The sequence below is a fragment of the Lagenorhynchus albirostris genome, chromosome 2, assembly GCF_949774975.1.
Source record: "Lagenorhynchus albirostris chromosome 2, mLagAlb1.1, whole genome shotgun sequence".
NCBI lineage: Eukaryota > Metazoa > Chordata > Mammalia > Artiodactyla > Delphinidae > Lagenorhynchus > Lagenorhynchus albirostris.
In genome coordinates, this window is record NC_083096.1 from 72,912,256 (window position 1) to 72,934,660 (window position 22,405).

The following is a 22,405-nucleotide window of genomic DNA, read 5'->3' on the forward strand; positions in this document are numbered from 1 at the left end:
AGGCTGGTTAGGAAGGCTGAGGGGGTCAGCCTTGGAAGGCTTGGACCCTCGGGTTCTGTAGAGAGCCCATCCCCCCTGCTGGGGGCCCCTGGGGAGCCACACGGGCTTCTGCATCACTGATTCCTTCTCTCCAGAGCCCTGTGGAGATGCTGGCAGAAGCTTCCTTAGACAGGGGAGTTCTGGGTTCTTTCCTCAATGTTGGCTGTTCCTGCAGTATCCACCACCTCATCTGAGCCTGTGTCTCCCAACCAAGACAGCTATCTCTGAGAGGGAGGCGTAGTGGGGAACTACACCAGGTCTGGGGGACTCAGATGTCCGATCCCCACAGCCTCAGGTGGCTGTCCCCGTGCCAGCTCCCCATGGGGTCCTCAGGGCCCCCTTCCATTGATCCCCCTGCAGGCGTTCATCTCAGCTGGTGCTTAGCCCCTGGTGTGTGTGTGGCAGGGGTGGGCGTGGCAGTTAATGGACTTGGCACAGCCAGGAGGTAATTAACAGGGACGGGGCATGTGTCCCAGTGGCGTGGGGGGAGCACCATTAAAGACAATGGGATCCAACAGTTAGGAGTCGGGGAGGGGGAGGTGCCATGTGTGTACACGTTTGCATGTGCACTCCTGGCTGTGTAGGGTGGGCTGGTGTGCCTGTCAATGTGCTCATCTACGTGCCCATCAATGAAGGGAACGGACGACGGGGGCTCTTAGGCCATGAAGCTGGCAAAGTGGGTGCAAGCTCCCTCCTTACCACCAGGACAAGGCCCCAGGCCCCGATCGCCTGAAGGAATCAAAGTCACTGGCTTAGGCCCCTGCTCCCAGATCGATGAAAGCTATCCAATTCCCTCTCCCACAGTCTCCCGGCATTTTCCTTTCCCTGTCCTAACCTTGTTCCCAGAACCCCTCACCTCACCTGTCCAGCTTTTCCAGCAATACCTCCAGCTGTGGTTTTAAGAGCCTCTGAGACTCTCATACTCTTGACCTTGGTAACGCTCCACATGCCCTGCAGGTCCCTTCTGCCACCTGATCTCCATCCCCTCTGCTTCAGTGATGCTCAATGTGGGCCAAACCCCAGGCCCCCTACGCCTCTACCCACAGAGTCTCCAAGGCTGGAAGTGTGTGCCACTTCCCTCCTCGGCCCTGAAGACAGGCTCAAGGGGCCTGAGGAGGTGGGGAGGATGGGAGTGTGGGCGAGATAGAGGCACCCTCCAAGGAGGCCATGCTATTCGGCAGGACACTCTGATTCAGCTGCTTGTCCCACCTGTGTCTGTTTACGTCACTCATCTGTGCCTCCGTCCCTTCATCTGTGTCCATCCGTCCGGGTGTCTCTTTCTCCTTCTCTGTTTGCACTCTCAGCCTGTCTCCACGTCTTTAGGTCCTGTCCCTCTCTGTGTCTGCATTATCTCTCTCTTTGCACTGTCTCTGGGCTCACCTGTTGGATTTGACCCCCTGACCCTGTCTCTCCCAGCACATTCCAACCTCCTCTCCTCCCAATCACTTCTACTTAAGCCCTCCCTCCCGGGGGTGGCGCAGCGGCAGCCCCACCCAGCCCAGGGCATGAGAGGAGGGCCTTTGAACTTGACCCTCAAGGACCAGACCCCCCCATCAATCAGCCCGCAGCCCTGGGTCAGACCTCCATTAGCACTAACCAGCCTGGACAAGAGGCAGACACCATCGGGCTAGGCCTAGGGGTGATAAGACCCAGATTGAATCAGCGGGTGGGGAGAGCTGGGCACCCAGGGACATGAGACAGCCACGCCATTAGCCCTGAGGAGCCATGGGGAGCGTGGGTTATTGCAGGAGCTGGGCAGGTGATTGGAAGTGATGGGGCTGAGGGTGGGAGGAAATTGCTCCTCCCTGGCTCCAGGGTGAGGAAGATGGGGGCAGGGCCCAGGTCCTGGGGTGGGGGAGCTCACCCAGCCTCGGAGCTGACAGAAGCCTCGGGCCAGTGGTGTTCCAAGGGACAGAGGGGAAGGGAGAGCTTACCTCCTCCCTCGGGCAGAAAGGAATGGGGAGATGGCTTGGTCCTTAGGAAATAGCCACCTTGCTCAATTCCTGGCCTCCAGGTATGGATCTCAAAGCACTTAGAGCCGAGAAGAGTGACAGAGGGGAAGGAACAAGGGGTCCTGCTTCCCTCAACCATTCCTTTATCCTACTCCTTCCCTGTCCCTGCCACATGTACACACACACACACACACACACACACACACACACACACACGTGCGCATGCATGCGCATGTGCGCTCTCATGCACACATGCGCCCACATACGCAAGCTGTCCCCCCCCTTTTCTTTCTCAACCTTTTGTTGTATTGTGTGCTTGCTCTGTTCTGGGCGCACCAATACAAGGAACACTCACCCCACCAACGCTTCCATCCTGTCCACCTCCACATCTAACTTCAATCCCTCCTACTGCAGCCTTCCTGAATGAAATACAGAGATAGGCAATTAGGGTCTGAAGGTCCGGGAAGCTTGACCTGAGGCTGCCTCACCGCCAGGCGGACAAGATGACCATGGGACTGGGAGGCAAACCACAACTACGAGGTGGAGGTGACAGCTGCATGCGGTAGGGGTAGGTGGCTGAGGTTAAGCAGAGAGGGGGAGGATCCCAGAGAATCATCCCCCTACCTGATCCCGATAACCCCCTCCCAGAACGACATCATCCCAAGAATTGGCAAGAGACACAGCCAAGGGATAATAAATATAATTGCTATTGCGGAACCCTGCCTAGAGAAGCAGGAACATCCTCCGCTCCCAGACCCCACCTGTCCCCTCCCGCATGCTGAGGGTGAGTTAGATGCTTTGAGATCACCCTGGGGCTGCTGGGAGCCATGGGGGTCGCTGAGGGCAGGCTGCAGTATTCCGGCTACTCAGCCCCAGCCCCTGGGCCAGCCTCCTAGCCCAGGACATCCAGGTAGACAGGAGGCGCCTGGGCAAGGGCTTGCAGCCGGGTGTGCACATCCTTGATGCTGTGGCGTTGTTGGGGCTCCCGCTGCCAGCAGCCTCGCATAATGGCGTAGACCTCCGGTGGGCAGGCACGCGGCCGCTCCAGCTCACGTCCCTGTGTGATGCACTCGATCGCCTGGGGCCACCAGAGGGAGAGAGAAGAGGGCATACTGGGCTGGGGGCAGGAGAGTGAGGCCAGACCCAGCACTGCCTCTGCCTCATTGAAGCTCCCAAGGCAGGTCATACGATATGTCTGGGCCTCATAGCTACTAATAGTCTGAAAGGATGCAGTGAATCCCAAGATTCCTTTCCACTCTGACACTGAGCAGTGGAAGGATTAAAGCTAGAGAGACCCTGGGAGGGTTGGGCTGGGGTAGAATTGTATCTCGAAGGGCTGGAATCAGACCCTAGGAAGACTTGCCAGGTGGGCTAAGGAAGGGGAGGGGCCAAGGCATTTGCCAAATCCATCAGTTTAGTGTTGAGGGCTGCATGGAAGAAGGGAAGGGTTCTCCATCTCTCAGCTCCAGAGGGCAAAAAGAAAACAGATCAGGGCTGCAGGTAAAGGCCTTGAAAAGTGGCTGGCTTGCATTTTAAGGTAGAGGGCAACCCCACTTTTTTTCTCTTCTGTAGGTGCCACTCTGTGGGGACCTAGCTGCTCTTAAAAGACAACTGCAGCAGGAAAGATCAAAGTTAAACTCCAGGAAGGACGGCAAGAGCAGCTAAGGGATCCAAAGAAGGAGAGACCGTGGCAGGGAGATGCTTGAAGGGCCTGGCGTCTCTTCCCACCTTCTTCCCTCCCTCGCCATTAGAGGGCTTGCGTTATGGGCGGCACTAATTCCATTCCTTCTCTCAGTGCTTGAGAAAATTAAAATCTATAACCCTCTCTCCCACGCCACCAGCCTCCAGGGAGCAGACTGCATTAGGAGGAGATATGGAAACTGACAGCTGCGAGCCAAGGAGGGGGTGGGGGGAGCTGCTCTGGGAGAGGGAACACCTGTGTCCAGCCAGGAGAGCAAGGGGAGGTGTAGGACCATCCTTCTTACAGTCTAACCTCCAGCTTCCCTGCTGCAGCGTCAGGCCCTCTCGTGCTGTGTTCCTCTTTCCATGCCTCTCCCTTTCACCCTGATGATGCCTACTAGGCCTATAAAATGCAGCTAGGGATGGAGGTCTGGGCTCCATTTATAAGTGCTTTGAGGTTCCCCCAGGAGCCAGTTAGAATAGGAGAAGGAAGAATGTGAGAAAAGAACAGGGTTGGGGTGGAGAGAGCAGTGTCAGCAGGATGCTGGGTGGGTGCCCGGCCTGCCGGCAGTGGGATGAGGGGCAGAAGGGGACAGAATTTCCTGAAAAAGCGACCCGAAGGGGCGGGGAAAGGGTGGCCGGCAGGGAATGACCCGTGGAGCGGGGCTGACCTCTGTGTTGGAGAGCTGGTACCAGGGTTGCTTGCCGTAGGTGAAGATCTCCCAGAGCACCACGCCGAAGCTCCACACGTCGCTCTCGGTGGTGAACTTGCGGTAGAGGATGCTCTCAGGTGGCATCCAGCGGATAGGCAGCATGGTGCGGCCTCCCACCTGCCGGCGTGCGGGCGCTGCGTCACCTCCTGCGGGCGCCCACCGCGGACAGCCTCTCCTGACGCATGACGCAGACCCGCCCCCAGTCCCGTCATTAAAAATAAATAGAAGTGGCTCTCCCGCCCAGGGCTAAAAGGGAAAAACCGATGGTGCCCGTTTCCCTCCGTGATAGTGGAGACAGACCCTCCTCCACTGGGGGCCGAGGGGGTAGGAGGAGGGTTAAAAACCAGAGCCAGAGAGTCTCAGACACCACACCGCCTGAGGAAGAGGAGGGCGTGCCCAGCAAGGGCAGGCACTGGAGGGGGACTCGGCATTAGCGTGTCTACAGTTTGGATGCTGTGGGAGGGGTCGGGTTGAAAGACTTACACGGTAATAGTCGGTGCTGTAGATATCCCTGCTCATGCCGAAATCGCCGATCTTGACCACTAGTCCCTGACCCACCAGACAGTTGCGCGTGGCCAGGTCCCGATGCACGAAGTGCAGACCCGCCAGGTACACCATCCCCGCGGCGACCTGGCTAGCCACGGCCAGCAGCTGCCCCAGGCCCAGAGGCCCTGGAGCCACGTCCTCCCCGCCAGCCAACAGCTTGGCATCAGGCCCGTGGGACCTTCGAGAAAGAGTGAGGGAGAAGGATAGGCTGGGAGGAGAGAACCCCCAGGAGCCTGAGAGAAGGGAGCCCAGGGAGCTGGGGGGGGTGGGGAAGGGACTCAGGGAATGTAGGAAGGAAAGAACAGGGGAGGCTGCTGTCTGGAGGGACCGGGATGGGGGCCGGCTGGTGTGCCCCACCTCTAGAGCTTCCACTGGTGCCCACACTTTCCACATTAATGCCTTCCTCTCAGGCAGCCCCCTTGAACTCCAAGCCCACCGGAGCTGCCCACTGGCCCCTACATCTCTTGCCCGGGTACACCTCCGACTCAGCCCTTGCGAAGTGCTCAACATCTTCCCCCAGGCCTGCCCCTGCCTCAATGAAGGGAACATCCCCCACCCAGGCTGTGAGCCTGAAATCTGGCAGTCCTCGATTCCTGTCTCTCTCACCTTTGCCCTCGGTATCCAGCCTTCCTTCCAAAGGTTTCCAGGATGCCCTCCTCCTCCCCACAGCCATCCCTCTAGACCAGTACCTGATCATTCATCTCCATTCCCCAAATATTCCTTCTTCTGAAGCTGTCTGAGCTGTAGGTTTTGTCAGTACTGCCCTTTCCTACTGGCCAACTTTCTCCTCAACAATTTATTTCTTCACTTATTCCGGGTAACATCTCCAACGTGCCAAGCACCAGAGCTACAGGGGAGGGTAGGATGCAGATAAACAGGTTACAGCAGTGCAATGTGGCGAGCACCTGCTGGGCACTCAGGGTAGGGATGGAAAAAGTCAGGGAGGGCTTCATGGAAGAAGAGACATCTAAACTGAGACTCAAGCCCTTGGGAAGGGAGGTGGGTAAGCCACTTGAAGGGGTCGGGGACAGGGGTGGGTGAATAGGCTGGGAAGGAGACCCAGCGTACCAGGCAGAGGTAGAGGCCCAGAGGCGAGTAGAAATAGAAATGGGCCCTTCCTAGGGGAAGTCTTCCAGACTCATCTAGGAGCTTTCATGTTTCCCTCCTTCGGTTTCCCCGTGCTCTCTCCACTATATAAAGCTGCTTTTCCTCCATCCTGGACCCCAGATGGATCCTGGCTTGCATCCGGTCCCTAGCACAGAGCCCACACCGCATCTGGTGAGTAAGGGGAAGGGCTCCCCTTTGGCCTCCTCTTGACTTGGGTTCCTCTGAACCAATTCACCTCCACATTTAACCTCAGGTCTGCCCTCACCTCCTTCCCTCTCCACATCCTCCATTGGCTCCTCCCCATGCTCAAGATAAACTCACACTCTGGGGTCTCTCCCAGCTGAATGTTGCAGCCTGGCTACATGAATGACCTGACACTCCCAAAGGGATGTTTGGAGACCAAATCACTACCATCAGCTGTACAAACACACTCATCCAGAACCACAGTCCCCCGTTGTCCCTCTTACTGGTAGGGAAACTGAGGTCAGAGAGGAAATCTACTTGGCAAAGTAGGCTCAGCTAATAAGTCACAGTTGATTCCCAACCCTGGCCCTTTCCCTGCCTCACACTGCCCCAACCTCACAGGGGGTCCACCTCATCGGAGTAGGACTCGACGAAGGGAATATGTGACCATCACAGTCAGGGGTTGAGAGCGGGGCTCTGCCTGGGGTCACATCTCCCTGGACCATTTGTTACCTGTGTGCCCTCGAGCAAGTCACTTAACCTCTGTAAGCCTCATCTGAGAAATGGGTACATTTCTTGAAGCTATTAAAATTATCAGTACAAATTAGTTGACATATCAGAGTTGTTCTGTCCAAAGCCAAAGAAACGAATTTTTGGTAACTTTCTTCATATATGCTAGGAGACTATGAAAAATAAGTATACGTTTACATTATTATACAGACATATATGTATAAGCACAGACAGTCATAATTAGAATGAATTATAAAATATATAGCATAGTGCCTGGAGCGTGGAGAGTGCCTGATAAATGCCTGTTACTGCTGTTATCGTAGTTATCAAAACTGCCACCTCCTACAGGCCTGGCTTCTGTGAGCCACACGCAAGTGCACACACACTTTGCAAAGCCCACCCATCCGGAAGATTCAGCTCCTGACTTCTGCTAAGGCAACCTCCCTGACGGTGCCGCTCTGTCCTCCGCACGGACTCTCCTCACATTCACACATTTGCCTCACACTTGCCTTGCGGACAGGGCCTTCCTGCTTCTTCTTGGTGTCCCACCCCCCGCAGTTCAGCAGACAAGCAGGGATGTGCTTGTAGGGAAGGGACGACGGGCCAGGGGCCAGCGCCAGGGCCAGGCCCTCATACCGGAGGAAGCGGTTGAGGTCACCGTGCCGCATGTACTCAAAGACCATGAGCAGCGGGCGGCCCTCGGTGCAGACGCCAAAGAAGCGCACGATGTGCTGGTGCTGCAGCATGGTGAGCAGCTCGGCCTCCCGCTGGAAGTCCTGCCTGGCACTCTCAGACACCTCCTTCAGCGCCTGGAGGGCAGGGGTGGGGACAGGCCTGGGTGAGGGCCCAGCCTTGACCTCCCCACGTCCAAGGTGACCCATCCACCCACAAGGCGTGAACCATGCCGGACCCCAGCCTCCCATCATCCTGGAATGATGGTGCTCTGGGAGGGGGGCCCGGGCCAGCAATATCGCTTGGCCAATGTCTTACCTTGACGGCCACTAGCATCTTGTCCTGCTCAGGCAGCAGGCTGTGGCACTCAGCTAGGAAGACCTTCCCAAAGGCGCCCTCGCCCAGCTCCCACTTGAGCACGATATCCCGGCGCTTGATGTGATGAACACCTGCGGGGGGCTTGCAGGGTCAGACAAGAGCCCCAGTCTTGGGAAGGATGGGACAGGGGCAAGGACAGGACTGTCCAGCAGGGCTGTGCTCTGCACAGGGGGTTCCAGGCAAAGGGGAGGATGGACACTGAAAGTGAGCCTTCACACCTTCACCAAGCCCCATGCCATGATGTGGAAATGGGTGGCAGCGGGGTGCGAGGGAAGGCTTGTTCAGGCCTGGGGTGGGCAAAGGCAATGACACACAGGGGCTTCTACATACGCACACACACATGTACAAACACACACACACACAGGCTCGCCCGCACCCTTGACCCAGCCCCTCACAGGCATCACTGAAGTACTGTGGGTTCTCAATGATGTGGCCTTGGAGCCCAGAGCCTTTGCCCTCGCTGGGAGACAAGGAGCTGCCACCCAATGTCATGAAATGCAGGGACATGGCCAGTCCATCCTCTGGAGCCAGCACGGTGGGGCCTGGAAGGAGACACAGTAACATGGAGGGGTCACAGCCCAGGCACACACTCTAGCTCCTGTCATGTTGCAGGGTGCCAGGTGACCCCACCTCATAACTTGCACGGGAGGAACAGAAGAGCTAGGAAGCCAGACAGCAGGCAGGAGGAAGGGGAGGCACTATGGCCATTCTCTGTCTGGCTCCTGTCCAACCCCAGGCCCCATGGGCCACCAGAGAACTCCCCCACTTCTCCCCCCGCAGAGCCCAGACCTCCCAGATCCACTTAGTGTTTGACTACAATCCAGCCACCAATTAGCAGATGCTACCTCTGAAACCACCCCGGCTCCAGCACCGACACACTCATAGTCACGAGCCCCATGGCCTGTCCTCGTATACCCCAAACACACACTCTGCAGAACTCCACGTGTGCACAGGCCCTCACACAGCGGACAGAGTGGGGAAGAGCCAGCAGGAAACAAAGCCAGATGGACAGACTGACAGACAGCCATTCTGCAGCCCCCCAACTCACGGTTGATCCCAAACTTGTTCCTCCGTCCACATTTGTTGAGCACAAGAAACGTCGTAGAAAGGAAGAGGCAGGCAAAAACAGCCAGGCCCACGGCCATGGAGACCTGAGGGTGTGGGGTGGTCAGATTTGGGGGTTGTCGGCACTCTCAGAGCTCCCCCATAGCAAACTGTTTCTCCGTCCTGCATAGATGCCCAGAGCCAGGCCCGCAGACCTGCCTCCTCCTCCCCTGGGTCACGGCTGTGAAGGGGGCTGATTAAGCTCAGGCCAGACTCTACTGATCTCTGTGCTCTGACCAGAACCGACATGCAGATGAGCCCCTAGCCCGGCCTCCTGATCTAAAGTCCTGGACGAGCTTCCACTTCCCACGCTCACCCCAAAAGGTGTTTCATCCTTCTCCACTGGGTCTCCGGATGTGCTGTTGGTGTCTGTGGGGACACAGGGCAGGAAGGATAGGCTTTGGCACACACGGTATCTCCTCTACCGACTCCCCACCCTGGCCCCAGCTGACCCCGCAAGGATCAGGTTAACTGTACCCCCTGCCCCAGCCGCAGCTCCAGGGACCAGACAGAACCTGCCCTCCAGCCTGGGCTACTCACCCACCGGCGAGAAGGAGACTGCAGCAGGAGGGAGGAGAGAAAGCGATCAGATGGGGAAAAAAGCAGTGCGTCCCCTTCCCCCTCTGGGACTCATCCCTTCGTGGGTGGGGCTGGGGTGGGGAGGTGGAGCTGCTGGACCTCAAGGGAGAAGATGCACGTGGCCCTTTTCCAGCTGGGCCAGGGATGCCCTGGTGCGTGGCTCTCTCTTCAGCCAGCCCAAGTGAATGGAAGAGCTCAGGGGTTCAGGACTCCTGGGGTTTGGGGGAGGCAGGGGCAAAGGAGGACAGCGCAGAGCTGGACACCAGAACCCCAGGCTTCTTTCTGTCCAAGACCAGGCACTCCAACTTCTGAGGTCAGGATCACAGCAGGAAGTGGGCCAGGCATCCCTGGACACCTGGATCTGTACCCAGGTGGAACCCAGGGATAGGGGGCAGGGTTCAGGGTGGCCCTCACACCGGGGATGGGGTCCTCAGGGTTGAACTCGAAAGGGTTGTCCATGAAGGCGGCCATGACGGAGGCGGCGGCCTGGCCCAAGGGGTTGGTAGCCAGCAGCGTGTAGTTGCCGTTGTTGACGTGGGTGGGCTGGTTGAGGCGCAGGCAGCCGTGTCGCACGGTCTCATTGGCTGCCAGCTCCAGGAACTCAGTGAAGATGAAGCTGGTCTCGTTGAGCACAGAGCCATTGAAGAGCCAGCGCAGAGAGGGCGTGGGCTGCCCGTCCACCGAGAAGGGGATGCACCAGTGGTGCTGCTCCACGGCCGGCTGCAGATGCACACTGGCGGGGACTGTGGGCCAGAGAGGGGGACAGACAGAGTCCGGGAGCAGCTGCGGGCCTGACCAATCCTAGGTGGGGCTGGGAGTGGACAGCTGGAAATCAGGGGGTAGGCCTAAGAGAAACTGGTCAGCAGGCCCTAAGAGGTTCATAAGGAGAGACATTTTGGAGAAAGCTGACAGTAAATCTGAAATAAATCAGGCAGCAGGTACATAAAACTCAGGCTTAAAGAACTTAAGTGGTGGGTTTAGAGAAAATAAGTAACAGTCCTAGAGAAGTAGGGTACCGGCTTATGGAAATTAGACATGGAGTCTTTTGGATGAGGGATCCAGAAAAATTAAGTGTAATCAAGCCTAAGAAGATCGGGGGCTTCCCTGGTGGCGCAGTAGTTGAGAATCTGCCTGCTAATGCAGGGGACACGGGTTCGAGCCCTGGTCTGGGAGGATCCCACATGCCGCAGAGCAACTAGGCCCGTGAGCCACAAGTACTGAGCCTGCGCATCTGGAGCCTGTGCTCCGCAACAAGAGAGGCCGCGATAGTGAGAGGCCCGCACACCGCGATGAAGAGTGGCCCCTGCTTGCCACAACTAGAGAAAGCCCTCGCGCAGAAACGAAGACCCAACACAGCCAAAAATAACAGACAAAACTCAACCATATTGATAGGGAAGGATACGTGTGTAAAATTCTTTTTAAAAGCAAGGAAATGATTATCACAAAAGTCAGGATGGGGTGGAGGAGAAGGATGGGGTTCTGAATGGGGAGAGGAAGAGAGTGTCTTCTGAACTGCCGGTAAGAATAATTACTGTTTAAGGTGTATATGTTTTATGTACATATCTACGTATGTTATGTTTCACAAGAAGAAAAATGTATATAACATAGAAGATTTTAAATAATTTGTGGCAGACCTGGGGAAATTAGGCAGTAAGCCTAAAGGGGAACTTAGATGGGGAATTTCTTCTTTTAAAACTAGGATGTAGGGGCTTCCCTGGTGGTCCAGTGGTTAAGAATCCCCCTTCCAAAGCAGAGGTCGCAGGTTCAATCCCTGGTGGGGGAACTAAGATCCCCGCATGCCGAGGGGCAACTAAGCCTGGGCCACAACTAGAAAGAAGCCAGCACGCTGCAATGAAGAGCCCGCCCACCGCAATGAAAGATCCCGCGTGCCGCAACTAAGGCCCAACGCAGCCATAAATAAATAACTTAATTAATTAATTAATTAAAAATTAAAAAAAGAAAACTAGGATGTAGGACAAAAGTTCTAAGGAGGAACGGACATGAAGAAATACAGCAGAGCAGTGAGAACGGGCAGGCAGCTGGTGTTGAGGGCTTCAGGTAGCAAGACTTGGGCAGGGGCCAAAAAGAAATCCATCTCCATCCCTCTGGCCTTGACGAGCCCCCAGGACTTCCCTCAAAGGATCAGGTTTTCATGGGAATCTGGAAACAGCTGGGAGGGAGTAGCTGTGGACACACACATCCCACCCCTTTCCTGCAGCCCCCCACGCTCACATCCTCTTTTCAGGGAAGAAGGAATGGGGGTGGGCGCAGGGGCAGTCATTGGGACTCACAGGAGACGTTGACCTGGACAGAGACTTCAGCCCGGCCCACGTCATTCTCCGCCCAGCACGTCACGTTCTTCCTATTGAGGTCACTGGTGACATTGGCCAGGGTCAGTCCCAAGGACGGCAGACTCCCAGATTGCTGGGTCAGAGAAGAAAGGGGAAAATCAAGAAAAGCTTCAGCTAGCTTGGGATTGGAGGCAGGGTGGCTGGAGCTGATGTCTTTGGGGAGCCCCTCTGGGCCAGATGGAAAAGGGAGGAAGGCCGGGAGGGAGGGGAAGGAAAAAGGTGTGGGGGAGAATATAGCAGAGAATGGCCCTCCTTTAGAGCTTGTTTGCAGGTTCTCCTGGATCATTTGTTTAATGATCTGAAAACTCTAGAACACAACCAATAACCTCAAAATAGGCACAAAGTACCCCAAGCCATAAAACCACCCATCTAAACAGCTAAATAGATGTCACAAATCCCAAGTACTTCATATGCACAGCTAATTGGAAAACCAGCTAGGACCTCACCACCCACTCATTCTTGTTTTACACATATTTCTAAGAAACTTAGTCTCAGCCCAAGGAAGATCAGAAACAAAGAGATGGTGCTGGTAACAGGGCAGCAGTTAGAAGCAATGGTAGAATCATGGTGACTACCTTTGGCAGATGGAAAAAGAGAGTGAAGTTAGAGAGAAGCTAAGTGACTTGGTTCTGAATCGTCATCAAAAGACTGAATCCGACTCAGATTCTCTTCCTAAGACACCATGGATGTTATATGGCCTTAAGACAATTCTTAATCTTGCTGAACCAAGATTTTCTTATTTTGTAAGCTGAAGAGGTAAACAAAATGACCTTTTGACATTTTAGAAAGGTATTTTCATAAAATGATGAAAACAGATGAAGTAGTGGACAAATCTGATTTATCTGGAAATTTTGTAAATGTGGAATCCCTTGAATAAATACCACGAAAGGTGAAGTTTCTCTGGGCTTCCACTGGAATATGTGAGTTCAAAGATTCCAGAGGAGCTCTGCAGCCTCTTATGCAAGGCCTGGGTTCCAGCCACCCCAAGGGGAAGCCCTGCCCTAAGCTTCTCTCGGCTGTCCCATCTCCTCCAAGTCACCCTGGGGTATGGGGTCCCGTGAACTCTTCCCTTGGAGCTGCTCTGCCACCCTTCACACTCCTGAGGGGGACCAGCCTCCCCCCCCTCCATTTAACCCAGTTAGGCTATGGCTTTTCTATAGGAAGTCTCCAGAAAACAGAAGTGGTAGCAAACATGTAAAGCTCCCAAAGAGAAAAGCAAAAACCTGCAACTTCCCAAAACAGCTTATCAAAGGTCTCTCCACAGATGGTCATGCCCAGCCTCTTGCTTCTGTCTTGTCCCCTTTTCCATTACTCACTCTTAGTGGCTTTGATCTCTGGGAGAGGAGGAACCACTCAGTGGCTTGTGGTTCCTCCTTCAATATTGTTCCAGGGGCCACCAGCAATTCTGGGGTTGACTCCACTCCCAAAGCGAGGGCCTCCAAATTGGACACCACACCGCTGCTTTCACTGACCCAGATTCTTCCAGGGACTGGACCCTCTGTGTCCACCCATGAGGGGCCAGCTTTCTGGGTGGGCACAGCCCAACGTCGGCCCCTGCTGACCTTGTCCATGAGGCCTCCTGAGTCAACTACAGCTACTCTCAGCTGCCCGTCGTCAGCCTGAGGACAAAGGGCAAGACCTGGGAAGATGCCCAAAGACCGATCTGGATAAGAGGCCGGAGAGTGCCCAGAGGCAGGCAGGACATCAGAAAGCCATCATGCCTACCTCCTCAGCTGACAGATAAGAAAACCAAAATGCAGGCAGACTGAGGGATTTTTCCAAAAGTCACTCCAAGAATTAATTAGTGAGAGAGCTGGAACCAGACCTGTGCCTCCTTTATTAATATGCTCATCACACACTCAAGAGGATGTTGCTTCCAGAATCTCTAGAAAATGACCAAAAGGCCTCCAAGAACTGGCCTGGGTACAGGACCGCAAATATTGTGCCCTGTCCCTGGTTCTCAGTTTCCTTATCTAGAAAGGAGGTGGATGGGAGAGTTGGTCTGTTGGGTTCCCCTGCTCAGCTCCAATATGTGAGGGCTCTGTGACCCTCTCTCTTGTGGCCAGCACTGTGATCCCAGAGTGGGGACCTAAGTTTTGGTGGATCGGTGGAGCCTGGGGTCCTTGCTGGGCCAGGGCCTGGCCTGAGGGCATGTGCATGCCTGCGGCTGCCCAGCAGCACAAGCCTTAGTCCCAGGGGTCTAAACCATCTCTGTCCATCCCTCACCCTTGATGTGCTTCTTATTTGTTGTCTCTCTTTCCCTGTCTTTGTCTCCTGTGCTCTGTGCAGGCCTCGAATCAGGAGGGGGGCATGGGGGCACGGGCGGTGGAAGGCTTCTCACCATCACCGTGGCTGACTCCTCCAGCTCCGTGAAGATCCAGCCAGCCTGCTCCAGGCCCTGCCCCTCCACCTGGCACTGCAGCAACACGTCGTCCCCCACGTCCACGGAGGCATTGGGCATCTGGACCTTCAGCGTGGGCACACCTGGGGGCCCAGGATGCCCGAGGGGCGTTAGAGCTGGGAGCGGCCTCCGAGCCCCACCCAAGGGCGGGGCTCCTTCTCCCACCCTCCTCAGAGACCCTGCCCCTGCCCCCCAACCTTCAGTTTCCCCCAGCTCTTGCCAATGCCCGTTTCCCAGTCCCTCTTCAGGGCTCACCCCCTAAGCCCTGCCCAGTGCCCTCTCCCCAAGCATGGTGCTCTTTCCCAGCCCCTCACACCACCTCCAGCACGTACCGCAGCTGGTGTTGGACATGAGGGCAAGGGGCCCCTGCCTGGGACACTGCAGCTTCTGTTCCCGCACTCCGCCCAGCCCCTCCTCCTCCCAGCGCTGCAGCCAGAGCAGGGCACAGGTACAGTGCAGGGGGTTCCCCGACAGGACTCTGGTGGGTGTGGGGGACACCAAGAGAGTCAGGGGAAGGGCAGATGTGAAGGAGTACTACAGCAAGAGGGAGTGCAGTTAGACAGCAGGGTGGACTGTCTAGAGGTGAAGGAGTGGGGACACGGGAGAAGTTCCTCTCATGGACCCCCCCCTATAGAATAGAATGCCGAAAGTCAAAGATAGCCAGCTGTGGGCTACATGGAATTCCCTCACCTGGGTTCCCCAGGGTGACAAGCCAGGTGAGGGCTCCAAGTAGGGTGACAAGGAGAGAAGGGCACAGCCTTCCGGGATGACCCAGAGGCCTTAGGCGCCCACCAAACAAACATGGACCACTGCCGTCCCACGCATCCCATGAACACTGTGGGCGGATATGCCGGTGTGCACAGGCCCCAAGAACCATGCCAGCCCCCAGCCCCCCAAGCACACACGCAATCAGTTGTCCAGGCCAGCTCTTCACCCCCCACCCCAAATGTGCCGAGGGCAATCACCACCTCAATGGTGGGCCTGCGGCTTCTGCTTCGATGGGGGGGTTCACAACATGCATATGGACAGCCAAACACGCGGCCCCAGAGAGAACACCCCACCCCCAAAGTTCCACACAGACACAGCGACACATACCTTCACACAGAGGTTCAAGTGCCCGAGGGCACACGCACACACACACACACACACACACACACACACACACACACACACACACACTTGCCGCTCTGGACCCTGGAAGTCCCCACACTCACAGTTCCTGTAGGGAGAGGCCCTGGACAGTTTTCCAGGAGAGAGACTCCAGAGCATTGAAGGACAGATCCCTGCGGGAGTTGAGACAGAGCAGACAGACCCTGTGAGCGAGCGACCTCGCTCTGACCCAGTGTGAGGGAGGGGAGGAGCCAGGAGGAAGCTGACATCTGGCTCCCCCGACCCCAGCCCTGGCAACTACAACTAGCCCACGAGTCACTGGAGAGGGGGGACCGGTTGGGCTCTCTGAGTCCTGCTCTTCTCCCTGGGACAACAAGGGTTAACCGCACTGAACCCCCTCCCCAGACCCCAGGGAGGCGGGGTGGTCTGAGGGAACAGCCGCTACCCCTCCCCAAGCCTTGGCCCCAGCTGGCAAAGTGCTGAGGCCCCAGCTGGGGGCAGGGGCTCCATCTGTGCTGCCTGCCCACAGAGCCCAGGACGGGGCCAGAGGAGGAGGGGGATCACGGGGCCTCCACACTCCCTTCCCGCCTGCCGGACGCAGTGGTGAGGATCTCAGAGTCCTTCCCCGGCTTCCCTCCCCACTCCTCCTTGCTTCCCCTCCTCAGGGACTAAGGAAAGCTGGCTGCAAGGGACCCCAGGCCCCCAGCCCCCTAGCTGTAGAGATAGAGAAAGGGAGTTGGGTGAGGGGCCAGCTCCAGGACTCTGCACCCTGCACCAGGCTGCCACTCCAGGGACCCTCTGCCTCTGAGGGGCCTGCCCTGACCCCTCCCCTTGCCCAGCTGTCTTTCAGTTTGTGGAGGCTGAGATTGAGGGTAGCCGCCACAGGGGCATCACAAAGACTACCCGCTTTAGCGCCAGACAGAGCTGAGTGTGCCTCTGTCCTGCCACTTACAGCTGTGTGACCTCAGCCCAGAAACTGAACACGTCCGATTCTCAGAATTCTCATCTATAAAATGGAGATGACACTACCTTTCTCACCAGGTTGATTGTGAAGATTCACTGACCTAAGTATCGTGAGGTGTCACTGAGTATGCTTTTCTTTTTTTTTTTTTTTTTTTGCGGTACGCGGGCCTCTCACTGTCGCGGCCTCTCCCGTTGCGGAGCACAGGGTCCGGACGCGCGGGCTCAGCAGCCATGGCTCACAGGCCCAGCCGCTCCGCGGCGTGTGGGATCCTCCCAGACCGGGGCACGAACCCGTGTCCCCTGCATCGGCAGGCGGACTCTCAACCACTGCGCCACCAGGGAAGCCCAAGTACACATTTTTAACTGAAGCCCTAGTACACAGTCAGTGAGGGTAACATCACCTCATTTTGTCATCGTTGTTGCTAAATCACGGACACACAGAGCGCTTAGAGTACCCAGCACAGCTCTGAATGGCAGGCTCCCACCACACTTCCCATCTCTCCACCTGCCAGTGGTGAGAGGAGGAGCTGAACTCCTACCCTCAGAGGGGCTGCCAGGGACTCCAAGGGTCTCTCTTTTGGAGGTGTCTCCTGCCCCTCCCCCTCCTCTACGGAAAGGGTGGCTGTGACTCCCAGGGGAGTACACCGAGTGGCAGATCTGATCCCCCAGCTCCCAGGCTATCCCAGGGGCCAGGGAGCAGGTGGGAGATAGAGTCCCGGCCAGAACCCGGGGCCCTGTTCCCGATCCTTGCTCCCTTTGGACTGGTGTGTATCTGAGCCCGGGGAAGAAAACGGAGGCAGGCACCTATGAGAAGTGTCCCTGTAGCATGAAGCATGGAAGTGAGACAGCAAGAAGGACCTTCCAGCGGGCAGGGGTGGGAGCTGAGGGCACCGCCGTCCCTGAAGTGGATGAGAAGAAGGCCCCAGGAGAACGGGCGGAACGACTTCCCTGACCAGGCTGGGGCCTTCCTCAGAACAGTTCCCTGGGGAGGGCCAAGCCCATTAGCCGCCCAAGCCTAGGTGTCTTCTCGCCCCCCTCTGCCCAGCCCTGGCCACTCACAGGCGACGGAGACGAGGAGTGAAATGGAAGGCATCTGGCGCCACGAAACGGAGACCACTCTTCACGATGGTGCTGGGGAGGGTGCAGCAGGATCAACACCGAGGGTCGTAGCCCCCCTGGGTCGCACTCTCTGCCCATGCCAGCCCTCCGGTCCCCCGTGCTGAGCCCTGGACCCCTCCCCACCCTCCTCAAAGCTTTCTCAGCCACCCTGGACCCCTGCGACCACTGAGCTCACCGAGCGGCCAGCCCCTCCGTCCTGAGCCTCTCAGGTCCTCCCACGCCCCTCCCAGGCCCCTTGAGCCCTCCCTGACCCTCTGGTCCCCCAGGCCCTGTGTGGAGCCCCTCACAGGTTTCTCAGCTCCCCCAGGCCCCTCAGGTCACTGAGCTTCAGCTGCCACAGATGCGGCTGGTTCTCGATGTAGCTGTGGGGAGAGGGGATGGGAGTCACAGGGGCCCAGGCCCACACTCGAGTTCCCACACCCACCCACCTCCCTCCGTCCCAACCACATGCGCGTGTGCACACATGCACCCAGTCACACAAAAACCTGTTTACACGCATACACATGCACAGGCATGCCCACACACGTGCATCCTCATATGCACGGAGACCCACCACCTCACACAGCCACACCGTCCCATGCATGCATCCTCACACCACCACACATGCACACTCTCACACACTCAAGCATGCACACACACAGATGTGTAAACATATGCACAGAGACACATCTCCTCACACACGTCCACACATGCATGCATGAACCCACAGGTGTGCCCGTGTGCATGCCCACGCTCTCCCATGGGGACAAACATAGCTGCGTAACTCTCCTGCGCGCACACACACACGTGAGAATGTGTGGGCACACTCACAAACACACACAAGTCCATTTGCAGCTTGGCGTTCTGCTTTTAAACACAGAGCCTCTTCTGCACACGCTCAGCAGTAGGGGGTCACGCTGAAACGCTTGCTTCCACAAAGGGCCCGCGCTCATCCCTGCCACTGCCCCACCCAGCACCAAGGAAGCCCTGTGGCCATGTAAATATGCGCTCCCAAACACACCGCTCAGGGCCACCACCTGGGCTCACCCACACTGCTGTGCACGCGCACAGGGGCAGACACACACACACACACACCCCACCCTCTCCCCCTCAAAGCTGGTCCCTCCCCACACTCAAGAAGCAACCCCTCCATCGCCCCCGCCATCTTTCAGCAAAGCGAGTGACAGGCATAGAGGCTGTCAGTCAGAGACCCCTTGAGCCCCTCCCTGCCCCAGGAGGGACCCAGGGAAGAGGAGAAGGGCAATGAGAGGACGGAGTCAGAGTTGGGGACAGTGGAGAGGCAACGAGCGGCTGTGTTTCACAGTGAGAGGGCAATGGGAAGGCTGAGGGTGGGGAGCAGGGTGCAGAAAAACAAAGAGAGAGCGAAACAGGGACACCTAGGAGGAAGGGACTGACAGGAGGAGACAGGCAGCGAGACAGAGACAGAGACAGACAAGGAGAGAGACAGATAAGAAAATGGAGACAGAGGGACAGATAGATAAGCACAGAGAGCCAGAGAAAGCAAGATGGGAAGAAGAGAAAGACAGAAGTAAAAGCAGGCGTGCAGGGCTGGGGGATTTCTGACACCGCAGGCCCTGTCCAGCTTCTGGATCTAGCATGCCAGGGAGTTCCTGAGAAGTCAGCTGCCCTGCAGCGGCACGTCAGGCCTGCCCCCACCACACATACCGGGGCCCCTGACTCACTGCCTGTTCTCAGAACTCTCCCCCTCTACCCTGTACTTTCCTCAATTGTGGGAACCGGGACCAGCATGAATGACCCCTCCCCGCCAGCCCTTCCCAGACTTGGCCCCTGCAGGACAGCCAGGCATCAGGTCCTCAGTCCCCTGAGGTCTAGGGAGTAAAACTCCAGTGACTCTGAGAGAGTAGGTCCCTGTCCTGCCAACCCCCCACCAGCCCCTGCCCAAAGGACCTAGAGCTATAGGGAGCCCGGGAGGGGGTGAGATCGTAGTGTGGCCGGGTGTGTGCAAACTGTCAGGCAGCGTGCTCAAAGCTGCCTCATTCGTTTGGATTCATAATCAATCTGTCTATTCGAGTCCATTATCTCCTCCTTAGCTCTGCGGGTGAGGGAGGAGGAGGGGACCTTGCAGGCGGAGGCAGGGGTTAGACTGCCCCCCCCACCCAGAGGGACAGCTCAGCTCACCACCCTGCATGCCTCCCACCCACCCCCAGCCCCAACCTGTCCACACTTCCACCCCCTCCCCCAGCTGTACCTACTAGGGGCTTGGAAGGGAATCAGGAAAAGAGAGGGCTGATGGGGAACATTCAGGAGCCTGGGCCCTGCTTTGAAGGCCCAGAGTGATGAATGGACGGGACTGGGGGTGACAGTCTGGACCTCAGGCCCCCTCCCATCATGCAGAAACCTAGGTCCAGACCGAGACAAGGCCATCTTGCCTCCTCATCTCCCTAGGGCCATTAGGGAGAGAGATCAAGTACCTTCCTGTTAATTACCACAAGATACCCAAGTAACTCAGTGCCAATTATCGCCGGCTGCTCAAGTCACTTCCAGACATCGATGGCCCCTGCCTCAGATACCTTCCAGCCTGTCATACATGAGGCCAGGGCTCCTTGCCCATTCGCTAACCCCAGGCCACAGGAGGAGAATATTCTAGCAGTTCCTTTCTTCTTCTAGAAGTCTTGCTGGCCCCGCCAGCCACATAGAATACTCAAGTATTTTCCAGCCACCACCATGCGATGCTTGAGTACCTCTAGGCCAGTAAGTACAGAATACTCCCATAGGTTTCACCCACTGCTAGAAAGTACTTGAGTATTTTGTAACCAGTTACTGCAGGATGTCAGAGTACTGCAAATGCTGGAGATTCCTCTTAGTTTCCCGTCCCGAAGGGAGGAGAGTCTCTCAGCAAGGCCCCTGACTCCCTGCCCAAAGTAGGGAGACAAGGGTGGTGAGGGAGATGGGGTGGGGAGAGGGAAGCCAGGTGGGGCTCTCATTTCCCACATCCAAATCAAGAGGTGGTGTGGACAAGAGATGGTGGAAGTGGGAAGAAGAGAGCTCAACCCCCAAGCTATGGCTCCTCAGCGCCTCCCACCTATTCCAGTTCAATTCCCAATTCCAGAGAGAACTGGTGTTGCCTGGTCATGACTAGGAAAGGGGAGGGGGCTGATTTCTCCCTGGAAAAGGAAAATGGTGAGGATGCCAAACTGGTGGGGGGGGGGATGTCTCTGCGGATAACCAGCCCCTGCATAGGGCAGAGGGTGGACTCCTGGCTGAGCTCCAGAAAGTGGTTTCTAGAAGGCTGGGCTCTCTCAGGTATGGTCCACAGAGAGCCCCCTTTCCTCTCCTCGAAGCTGGCACCGCAGCTGCCCTGAGCCCAACTTCCAGGCAGTAACTGCGGAGGCTGCCAGGGCAGCGGAGGAAAGCCGAGGCACAGCCGCGGGCTGCACGGTATCAGCCTCCCGCCGCGCCCGCCCCTCCTGATCCAGCAAGCAAGCGGCAAGCCAGTGCCCACGGGGCACTGCTATGCCCGCCTGTCCCTGCGCCCCCTCGCCCGTCAGACACTCACAGCTCCGTCAGGTTCTCGGCGCCTGGCAGGTGGCGGAGGCTATCCAGGGCCCCAGGCCGGGTGCAGCGCAGCCCCGAAGGGCCGTGGGGGCAGCAGACATCGGGGCAGGGTGCAGCGCCCGCAGATGCCAGCATCAGCCAGGCCAGCAGGCTGCCCGGCCCCGTAGCCCGGCGGTGCCCGCTGAGTTGCCCGCGCCGTCCGCCTCGCAGCATCGCGGCGGCGCCCGCCTCGCCCCGGCCAGGCCGCCGTCTGTGCGCTTCCAGCAGCGGCTGCCTGGCTTCCCGCGACATGTGCGCTGGGCAGTGTTAAAGACCCAGCCGCCAGGAAAGGGCGGAGCCAGCGGCCCCCGCCCGGCCTCGCTCCGCCCCCTCTGACTCCAATCCCTCCCCCTCCTATTCTAAGTCCCCAACTCTGCCCCCACCCTGGCAGCCTACTCCCCCAAGATCCCCCCAGCTCCAGGAGACGCGGAAGGGCAGCCGCAGAACTCCTCGGAGGTGTCTGCTGGAAGTAGGGGAACTGGGAAGTTAATACATTATTTCTCCCAGCCTAAAGAAGCTGTATTTAGGTGGGAGGGGAGATGACTGAGCTTAGGGAAAGCTTGCCGTCCAGGACATCCTAGCCAGCCCCCGGCCTCAGATCTCACTCCGCACGGGGCGCGTGCCTGAGGGACTGTGCATGTCACTTGGGATAAATTAGGTGAAACACTCTCTAAAGCCTAGAAAGAAATGGGAAGGGATCCCCAAATGACCAAACGCAGGACCTGGGGAAGGAAAACAGAAGAGACAGAAAGGGAAGGTGTCGCCCCAAAACAGCAGGAGAATGGAGACCCGGGAGCCGAGACGCCGATTTCCAGGAGAGGCCACGGGGTGGCGCTGGAAGCCCGCGCGCAAAGGTGTGAGCTCCTCCGAGGTTGGGTGGGTGGGGACGCAGTCTGCAGCCCCCACTGCGCGGCGCCTGGTGACCCAGCGTCAGCCACTGACCCGGGCCAGCCGGCACTGGCCCCCAGGCTGGGCAGAGCCAGGCTGGGCTGGGCTGGCATCGATCGCCGTTCTGACAAGAGCATCGATTTCTGCGCGGAGAAATTAATAGCTCTCTTAGCTCCTCGGACGCGGGAGCCGCCCGCGGGCGGAGCTGGGGACCCGTCGGTCCAAGGAGGCCGCGAACCCGGAAAGCCCCGGGTCCCCAGCAGCAGTCAGAGGGCAGGCCCCAGCCCCTTCACCCCGCGGGCCTCAAGCCGGGGAAAGGGGAAGGAAGAGGGGTTCTGGAGGAGGGACTTTTGGAGAAGGGTAGGGCAGACAAGGGCCCAAGGAACCCGCAAAGGAAGCCCTCCGAGAGGAGAGTTTTCTCCACCAGGGCCCCAGCACAGACTGTCCCCCAATTTCCCGAGACAGAGACAGACCGACCGACCAAGTAGCCTGAATTCAGGAAGGTGACCAGACAGAAGCGGGGCCCCACGGGGTCATTGCCCTCTCCACGAGGAT

General features: G+C 57.6%; 1 protein-coding gene across 2 annotated transcripts; it reads right to left on the bottom strand.

Moving 5' to 3' along the window:
* Positions 1-2,793: 2,793 nt before the first annotated feature.
* Positions 2,794-21,151, bottom strand: NTRK1 (neurotrophic receptor tyrosine kinase 1). Of its 2 annotated transcripts, XM_060142296.1 has the most exons (17): positions 20,925-21,151; positions 17,695-17,769; positions 17,348-17,419; positions 15,430-15,498; positions 14,548-14,693; positions 14,156-14,298; positions 11,755-11,887; positions 9,880-10,206; positions 9,425-9,442; positions 9,201-9,253; positions 8,829-8,931; positions 8,176-8,322; positions 7,721-7,851; positions 7,367-7,539; positions 4,868-5,108; positions 4,343-4,501; positions 2,794-3,069 (listed from the first exon to the last, which is right to left on the bottom strand). In XM_060142296.1, the coding sequence occupies exons 1-17, from the start codon at positions 21,134-21,136 to the stop codon at positions 2,884-2,886; spliced, it is 2,388 nt and encodes a 795-aa protein (XP_059998279.1). In that variant the 5' UTR covers positions 21,137-21,151; the 3' UTR covers positions 2,794-2,883. The 2 variants fall into 2 exon arrangements, with proteins under 2 accessions (XP_059998279.1, XP_059998280.1); XM_060142297.1 differs by lacking the exon at positions 9,425-9,442 and having other exon boundaries at positions 20,925-21,136.
* Between the last annotated feature and the right edge of the window lie 1,254 nt (positions 21,152-22,405).

Bases quoted from the DNA above. Each gene is read 5' to 3' on its own strand.
- NTRK1 (XM_060142296.1), bottom strand. From the start codon at position 21,136: ATGCTGCGAGGCGGACGGCGCGGGCAACTCAGCGGGCACCGCCGGGCT. The intron at 14,694-15,429 runs GTGAGTGTGGGG...CACACCCACCAG, and splicing joins GGCCTCTCCCTACAGGAACT to AGTCCTGTCGGGGAACCCCC. The intron at 7,540-7,720 runs GTAAGACATTGG...CCTGCCCTCCAG, and splicing joins AGATGCTAGTGGCCGTCAAG to GCGCTGAAGGAGGTGTCTGA.